Below are 9,300 nucleotides of genomic sequence, written 5' to 3' on the forward strand. Positions count from 1 at the left end.
CAGTATTGCAGTATCTTTCTCAGGGGCGTCATGCACCCATTATTTTATAGGGGGCACGAAGTACGTGAGGTTGGAGGGGAGGGGGTGTTTTCAAAGTATTTAGCATTATTCAAACACCTGAAACAGCTATTTCCTGCAATCTAGAGCCATAATCATTATGCCTAATTCTATTCTACACATTCCAGAGGGTGTCATTGTGACTAGTAAATCACACATCTCAATATACTGCACTAACATGCCTCGGATAATACATCCAAATTACAACACAGTACATGGAGATCATAACACACATCATCAATACAGGTACATATCATGGCATCATAATTAATGCACAGATATCATGATATTATCATAAGGTGCCAGATTACATTTAAAACAAGTATTCTTCTACATGTCTAAGCATACCTCTTGAGCTGTCTATTCTCCTGACAGGTGGTTCTTAAAAAATTTTTTACTACACTGAACAAAAATATGAATGCAACATGCAACAATTTCAAAGATTTACAGTTCATACAAGGAAATCAGTCAATTGAAATAAATAAATTAGGCCCTAATCTATGGATTTCACATGACTGCGCAGGGCAGCAGCCATGGGTGGGCCTTGGAGGGCATAGGCCCACCCACTTGGCAGCCAGGCCAACCCACTGAGGAGCAAGGCTTTATTACACACGGAAATACTCCTCAGCACCTCCACCCCCCCTCAGACAATCCCGCAGGTGAAGAAGCCGGATGTGAAGGTCCTGGGCTGGCGTGGTTACACGCGTTCTGTGGTTGTGTGGCTGGTTGGACGTACTGCCAAATTCTCTAAAACGACGTTGGAAGCGGCTTATGGTAGAGAAATGAACATTTATGTCACCCCCACTTCTAAAACCAAAGTTACGCCCCTGTTATTCAGTACATTTAGTAATTGCTTGTGTTTTTAAAGTCTAGCAACCTTGACAGCAGGCATGCCAACTAAGATAGCCAAGCTACTCTAACTTGATTGATAGCCTGAAATGACTTGGTAGCTAGTTATGAGGTTGGGAGATTGGGAACCAATCTGGCTAGCTAAAGCCAACTTCATAAAATTGCTGCTAGGTGTCTAGTATTACAGAGAACCAACAAAACATTTTTGTTTTATTTATTCATCAAAAATGAATCAATAGGCTACAGAACTTGATCAAATTAATTTACAAACATACACTACATGACCAAAAGTATGTGGACAGACACCTGCTCGTCGAAAATCTCATTCCAAAATCATTGGAATTAAAATGGAGTTGGTCCCCCTTTGCTGCTATAACAGCCTCCACTCTTCTGGGAAGGCTTTCCACTAGATGTTGGAACATTGCTCCGGGGACTTGCTTCCATTCAGCCACAGGAGCATTAGTGAGGTTGGGCACTGATGTTGGGCGATTAGGCTGGCTCGCAGTAAGCATTCCAATTCATCTCAAATGTGTTCGATGGAGTTGAGGTTAGGGCTCTGTGCAGGCCAGCCAAGTTCTTCCACACCGATCTCGACAAACCATTTCTGTATGGACCTCACTTTGTGCACGGGGGCATTGTCATTCTGAAACAGGAAAGGGCCTTCCCCAAACTGTTGCCACAAAGTTGGAAGCACAGAATCGTCTAGAATGTCATTGTATGCTGTAGAGTTAAGATTTCCCTTCACTGGAACTAAGGGGCCTAGCCCCAACCCTGAAAAACAGCCCCAGACCATTATTCCTCCTCCACCAAACTTTACAGTTGGCACTATGCATTAGGGGACGTATCGTTCTCCTGGCATCCGCCGAACCCAGATTCGTCCGTCGGATTGCCAGATGGTAAAGCATGATTCATCACACTAGAGAACGTGTTTCCACTGCTCCAGAGTCCAATGGCAGTGAGCTTTACACCACTCTAGGCGACGCTTGGCATTGCGCATGGTGACCTTAGAATTGTGTGTGGCTGCTTGGCCATGGAAACCCATTTCATGAAGCTCCCGACAAACAGTTATTGTGCTGACGAGGCAGTTAGGAACTCAGTAGTGAGTGTTGCAACCGAGGACAGATTAATTTTACGCGCTACGCGCTTCAGCACTCAGCGATCCCGTTCTGTGAGCTTGTGTGGCCTACCACTTCACGGCTGAGCCGTTGTTGCTCCTAGATGTTTCCACTTCACAATAACAGCACTTACAGTTGACCGGGGCAGCTCTAGCAGGGCAGAAATTTGATGAACTGACCTGTTGGAAAGGTGGCATCCTATGGCGGTGCCACGTTGAAAGTCACTGAGCTCTTCAGTAAGGCCATTCTACTGCCAATGTTTTTCTATGGAGATTGCATGGCTGTGTGCTCGATTTTATACACCTGTCAGTAACGGGTGTGGCTGAAATAGCCGAATCCACTAATTTGAAGGGGTGTCCACATACTTTTGTATATATAGTGTACCTCATGCTAGTCCTGCCTATCATTGGCAGCTAAATTCAAATCAAACGCTGTGTGTGTGTCACTCTACACTCTCTCTCCTCCTCCACTGATGATAGGCTAATGCACGTGCACCTTGGAAGGAACCACTTAGGGTATTTTGCCCCCTCCTCAAAATACCACTGACAGATCTTTTTTTATAAACAATTATGATCAAATGTGGGCTTAAAAATGAAGTTTAGTAAATAATTTAACATCAGACATTTTTTATAACAGGACAAATTTGAGGGGGCACGTGCCCTTGGGCCCCATATGGGAAGGATGCCTCTGCTCTTGTGACACTGTATTGTAACCTCACAGTCAGGCTGGCAGCATGCAACATAAGTACTGTACTAACACTTGCATTTTGTTTATGCGCTAAGGCAGATCATTTTGAGTTTAATACAGCAGATATTGTCAACAAAGTTATATATTTATTTGTTGCTTTAACCTGTTTCCTCTTTCCTCTCTGACCCTCCATCTCTCTCTTCTCAGTCTGTCGGTCTCTCTCTAGGATCTCTGTCCTATTGGTGTGATGGCCTTCTCCTTTCTGGCTTTCCTGATCTTATCTATCCACACCCTCCCATCCATTGGCTGCCCAGTGGGATGTCGCTGCTACAGCTTGACTGTAGAGTGTGGCTCTATGGGCCTTCGGGACATCCCACCACATGTCCCACCTTCCACACAGGTTAGCCATGATGACTCAATATGTCTACCACATACATATGTTTCCCAGACCCACACACACATAGGCTCCCACCCCCCACACAATATAGCCAGTCTTGAATCATCCATACACTCAGACATACCTTATTTTCTTAGAGAGTTTACAGATGGTGTTATGCTTTCCCCTCCTCATTGTTGATCATTGTATTCTGTCCTTCTGTTCATCTATTCCATTTAGACCATCTTCCTCCAGGACAATGCTATCGGGCAGATCCATCTATCTGACCTCTCCCAGCTGGGCCGTCTGCACTGCCTGTATCTGCAAAACAACAGTATCTCAGCCCTGGAGCCTGGGGCCTTCCAGAGCCAGGGTAATCTTCTAGAGCTGGCCCTCAATGGGAACCGCATCCACCTGGTCACAGGAGACATGTTCAGGGGCCTGGAAAACCTCCGTATCCTCTACCTGGCAGGAAATGACATCACTCGCCTACAGGACTATACCTTCAGAGGCCTACAGGTCAGTTCCCATATTATCAGTCACTCATGTGAATGTTTTGCTAAATCAATACTTTTCTTTACTGTTCGCCTCCTCCCTTGTAAACAGACCATGTTTGTCCAAATAGTTGTCTAGAGTTCCACCACAACACAACAATCGACGCTTCAATGTCAATGACTTCCTCTACATTATATCACTATTCATTACTAATAATGATTACAATCCCTGTTTCCATAGCGTCTTCAAGAGCTTCACCTGCAGCAAAATAACATTGAGATGCTGGGAGACCAGGCTCTAGTTGGTCTGTCCTCTCTGGCCCTCCTTGACCTCAGCCGGAATAACCTGCACACCATCGGCCCTGCCACCCTGCGGCCCCTCGTCAGCCTGCAGGTACTGCGTGTCACAGGTAAGGGGAGCGCCAAGGGAGAGGACATAGGGTGGGGCTGTGGAACCATAAAAGAAGCATACAGTAAATATACTGCTCTTGTTCTTAAGCTAGAATGACCTCCTAACTATCTTAATTGTGTCATTGTCCTGTCACATCCTTTTTCATCCTCCTATGTTGACTTGGCCACACCCACTCATCACATGATCATTTCCTACTGTAGACAATCCGTGGCGTTGCGACTGTGCCCTGCACTGGCTGCGCAGCTGGATCGATGAGGAGGGCCAGCGCCTGCTGAGCTCGGCCGAGAGGCGCTTGGTGTGTTCCGAGCCGCCCCGCCTTTCCCACCTCAGCTTGGTGGAGGTGCCTCTCAACAGTCTGGTGTGTATCCCCCCTCTGGTGCAGCTGGAGCCACGCCGCCTGGCCGTGCGCCTGGGTGAGAGCCTACGTGTCTCCTGCCATGCCTCTGGTTACCCCCGGCCACAGGTCACCTGGAGGAAGGCGTCCCAGGGCAAGTTGCAACTCTCCCCGCGGGGGCTGGTGCAGGACCTGGGCAGTGTAGGGAGCGTGGGGGCTGAGGATGCAACACACCCAGGGCGGGTGAGACTCCATAAGGAGGATGGGGAGCGCTTCGATCCAGACACGGGCAGTGGGATGCTTTTCCTCAGCAATGTGACGGTGGCTCACGCCGGGCTGTATGAGTGCGAGGCCTGGAACGCTGGAGGGGTGGCCCATGTGACCTTTCAGCTAGGAATCAATTCCTCGTCCTCTTCCGGTTGGTCCCCCGCCTCCTACGCCCCATCCTGGCCTCGTCTGCGTTCCAATCGGCCAACATCGTCAGATGTGAGGCGAGAGCCCCTGTACGCCCTTGGCAGCATGGCCTTCAGCACGCTGGGAGCTGCTACGCAGACTGCCATCGCCATAGGGATCTCCCTGCTGGCCCTCACTGCCCTTCTCCTGGTGGCCATGATCTACAGCCGGCACCGCCAGCGGCAGAAGGACACAGATGACAAGGAGGAAAGCATACTGTATGTCAATGATTACTCAGATGGACCAACAACCTTTGCCCAGCTGGAGGAGTACCGCGATGAGCGCGGGCATGAGATGTATGTTCTTAACCGTGCTAAACCCGTCATCCCACCTTCCACCACAGCTGCTACCACTACCCTGGGGTACCAACAGCAGGAGGCGCTGTCTCCCACAAAGCCCCAGATGGAGCCCGATATACGGACAATGAGAAGGATGGCAGGGGAGGGCGGGGAGGCAGAGACGGTGACAGCCGAGTCGGAGGGCTTGTTTCTGAATCACACAGGGTTGTTCCTCGACTCACAATTTGCATATGAGATCCACTGCTGAAGGCTCCCAGGAGGACGTTCACAGTGAGCTATCCCTGAGTGCTTAATGTCACTTTTCAGATGGATGTCCCTCTGGTGACCAAACCTCCAGACTGCAGATCAGCCGTGACAATGAGGGTTCAGATTAATCATAAATCCTGATTGCTCTGGCTCTAGAGTGACAAGCTTGAGCGGCAGTGAGATATAAAGACATGCCAGGAGAGGTGCCACCGTCAACCAAAACCCCCACTGTACTGTACCTTACTGTGAGCTGAGAAAATGTGTTTTATGTCATGTTGATTAACTCCAGCTTGAAACTATAGTTACTATAGTGTGGAGAAACCATTAGTGGAGTGAGTCATGTGTAGTGGAAAGACCCTTATTATGACTCTTCTACTGTTTTACATCAACTAAACTGTGTTAGGGGCCTAAACAGGCTCCCTTGGCTGAACGCTGAGAGGTTGAGAAATTGAAGAGTAATGTGTATCGTAAGTCTATCAGAAAATACTTATTTGTGACAGAATACTGACCTACCCAGATCCTCAATTTTCTAGTCTACAGCCATTGTCTTCGGTCAGATGGCGTCATTCTAACGCAACACGCGTCAGTGCAGATGCGCTGGTGTAAGACAATGGCCTACAGCATAATGTTCCTTCCAAAGATTTCATCAGTCAAACAAGGGTATACAGTCAAACAAGCTCTCTCTCCTGCAGGTCCTGTTCATTTCATTATATTGGTGACTATACAGTTCCTTCGGAAAGTATTCAGACCCATTGACTTTTTCCACATTTTGTTACGTTACAGCACTATTCTAAAATAGATTAAATAAATGAAAAAAAGCAGCAATCTACACACAATACCCCATAATGACAAAGTGAAAACAGGTTTTTATAAACCTTTGCAATTTATATTATATTATATTTCAGATTCTTCAAATAGCCACCCTTTGCCTTGATGACAGCTTTGCACACTCTTGGCATTCCCTCAACCAGCTTCACCTGGAATGCTTTTCCAACAATCTTGAAGGAGTTCCCACATATGTTGAGCACTTGTTGGCTGCTTTTCCTTTAGTCTGTGGTCCGACTCATCCCAAACCATCTCAATTGGGTTGAGGTCGGGGGATTGTGGAGGCCAGGTCCTCTGATGCAGTGTCACGGTTTCGGCCGAGGCTGCTCCTCCTCCTGGTTCGGGCAGGCTTCGGCGGTCGTCCCCCCCGGAGTACTAGCTGCCACCGATCGATGTTTCATGTTCGTTTGGTTTTGTCTTTATGTTGTACACCTGTGTCTTGTTAGTCCTCGTTAGTGTCCTATTTAGTTCTCGTTGGTTGTGTTTGTCTTTGTGTGTGATTGCTCTTCTGTTTTCGTGTTGGAGCTACGTACTTCCCTCCAGTGTTTTGGAGAGGGTTTTCGCACATGTTAGTGCGCCGTTTGTTTGAAGCCTGTGTGCGCCGTGGTTTCGCCTTCGGGCTTATTGTGCTTATTTTCTACGTGATTATTGCACTAAAGTCTTCTGGACTGAGCTTCTGCGTCCTGCGCTTGATTCATGCACCACACCCACCTTCAGCACCCCTTGACATGCAGCAATCCATCACTCTCCTTCTTGGTAAAATAGCCCTTACACAGCCTGGAGGTGTGTTGGGTCATTGTCCTGTTGAAAAATAAATGATAGTCCCACTAAGCCAGAACCAGATGGGATGGCATATCGCTGCAGAATGCTGTGGTAGCCATGCTGGTTAAGTGTGCCTTGAATTCAAAATATATCACAGACAGTGTCACCAGCAAAGCACCCCCACACCATAACACTTCCTCCTACATGCTTTACGGTGGGAAATACACATGCAGAGATCATCTGTTCACCCATACCGTGTCTCACAGAGACACAGTGGTTGGAACCAAAAATCTCCAATTTGGACTCCAGACCAAAGGAAACATTTTAACGGTCTAATGTCGATTGCTCATGTTTCTTGGCCCAAGCAAGTCTCTTCTTATTATTGGTGTCCTTTAGTAGTGGTTTCTTTGCAGCAATTCGACCATGAAGGCCTGATTCACACAGTCCCCTCTGAACAGTTGATGTTGAGATGTGTCTGTTACTTGAACTTTGTGAAGCATTTATTTGCATTGCAATTTCTGAGGCTGGGAACTCTAATGAACTTATCCTCTGCAGCAGAGGTAACTCGGGGTCTTTTATTCCTGTGGCGGTCCTCATGAGAGACAGTTTCATCATAGTGCTTTATGGTTTTTGCAACTGCACTCGAAGAAACATTCAAAGTTCTTGACATTTTCCATATTGACTGACCTTCATGTCTTAAAGTAATGATGGACTGTCGTTTCTCTTTGCTTATTTGAGTTGTTCTTGCCATAATATGGACTTGGTATTTTACCAAATAGGGCTATCTTCTGTGTACCCCCCCTTCCTTTGTCACAACACAACTGATTGTCATTCCAGGTGACTACCTCATGAAGCTGGTTGAGAGAATGCCAAGAGTGTGCAAAGTTGTCATCAAGGCAAAGGGTGGCTATTTGAAGAATCTCAAATATAAAATATATTTTGATTTGTTTAACACTGTTTTGGTTACTACATGATTCCATATGTGTTATTTCATAGTTTTGATGTCTTCACTATTATTCCACAATGTAAAAAATAGTAAAAATAAAGAAAAACCCTGGAATGAGTAGGTGTGTCCAAACTTTTGTCTGGTACTGTAAGTATTCAGACCCTTTGCTATGAGACTCGAAATTGAGCTCAGGTGCATCCTGTTTCCATTGATCATCCTTCAGATGTTTCTACAACTTGACTGGAGTCCATCTGTGGTAAATTAAATTGATTGAACATGATTTGGAAAGGCACACACCTGTCTATATAAGGTACCACAGTTGAAAGTGCATGTCAGAGCAAAAACCAAGACATGAGGTCGAAGGAATTGTCCGTAGAGCTCTGAGACAGGATTGTGTCGAGGCAGAGCTCTGGGGAAGGGTACCAAAAAATGTCTGCGGCATTGAAGGTCCCCAAGAACACAGTGGCCTCCATCATTCTTAAATGGAAGAAGTTTGGAACCACCAAGACTCTTCCTAGAGCTGGCCGCCCGGCCAAACTGAGCAATCGGGGAAGAAAGGCCTTGGTCAGGGATGGGAACAAGAACCTGATGGTCACTCTGACAGAGCTCCAGACTTCCTCTGTGGAGATGGGAGAACCTTCCAGAAGGACAACCATCTGTGCAGCACTCCACCAATCTGGCCTTTATGGTAGAGTGGCCAGACGGAAGCCACTCCTCAGTAAAAGGCACGACAGCCCGCATGGAGTTTGCCAAAAGGCACCTAAAGACTTTCAGACCATGAGAAACAAGATTCTCTGGTCTGATGAAACCAAGATTGAACTCTTTGGCCTGAATGCCAAGCGTCACATCTGGAGTAAACCTGGCGCCATTACTACGGTGAAGCATGGTGGTTGCAGCATCATGATGTGGGGATTTATTCAGCGGCAGGGACTGGGAAACTAGTCAGGATCGAGGCAAAGATGAACGGAGCAAAGTACAGAGACATCCTTGATGAAAACCTGCTCCAGAGTGCTCAGGACCTCAGACTGCGGCGAAGGTTCACCTTCCAACAGGAAAACAACCCTAAGCACACAGCCAAGACAACGCAGGAGTGGCTTCGGGACATGTCTTTGAAAGTCCTTGAGTGGCCCAGCCAGAGCGCGGACTTGAACCCGGAGAGACCTGAAAATAGCTGTGCAGCAACGCTCCCCATCCAACTTGACAGAGCTTGAGAGGATCTGCAGAGAAGAATGGGAGAAACTCCCCAAATACAGGTGTGCCAAGCTTGTAGCGTCATACCCAAGAAGACTCAATGCTGTTATCACTGCCAAAGGTGCTTCAACAAAGTACTGAGTAATTCTAAAAACCTGTGTTTGCTTTGTCATTATGGGATATTGTGTGTAGATTGATGAGGGGAAAAACAACAACAATTTAATCCATTTCAGAATAAAGCTACGTTACAATGT

The 9,300-nt window shown here is 47.0% G+C and overlaps 1 protein-coding gene across 1 annotated transcript; it reads left to right on the top strand.

The window, feature by feature from the left end:
- The first annotated feature begins 792 nt into the window (after positions 1-792).
- Positions 793-6,108, top strand: LOC121539896 (leucine-rich repeat-containing protein 24-like). Its single transcript, XM_041848545.1, has 5 exons — positions 793-831; positions 2,916-3,108; positions 3,325-3,603; positions 3,820-3,988; positions 4,191-6,108. The coding sequence occupies exons 2-5, from the start codon at positions 2,956-2,958 to the stop codon at positions 5,321-5,323; spliced, it is 1,734 nt and encodes a 577-aa protein (XP_041704479.1). The 5' UTR covers positions 793-831; positions 2,916-2,955; the 3' UTR covers positions 5,324-6,108.
- The last annotated feature ends 3,192 nt before the right edge of the window (positions 6,109-9,300 follow it).

The sequence above is a fragment of the Coregonus clupeaformis genome, chromosome 26 (assembly GCF_020615455.1).
Source record: "Coregonus clupeaformis isolate EN_2021a chromosome 26, ASM2061545v1, whole genome shotgun sequence".
NCBI lineage: Eukaryota > Metazoa > Chordata > Actinopteri > Salmoniformes > Salmonidae > Coregonus > Coregonus clupeaformis.

Coding starts and splice junctions, on each gene's coding strand:
- LOC121539896 (XM_041848545.1), top strand. CDS start 2,956: ATGGCCTTCTCCTTTCTGGCTTTCCTGATCTTATCTATCCACACCCTC. Junction 3,109..3,324: donor ATGTCCCACCTTCCACACAG/GTTAGCCATGAT, acceptor TATTCCATTTAG/ACCATCTTCCTCCAGGACAA. Junction 3,989..4,190: donor GCAGGTACTGCGTGTCACAG/GTAAGGGGAGCG, acceptor TTCCTACTGTAG/ACAATCCGTGGCGTTGCGAC.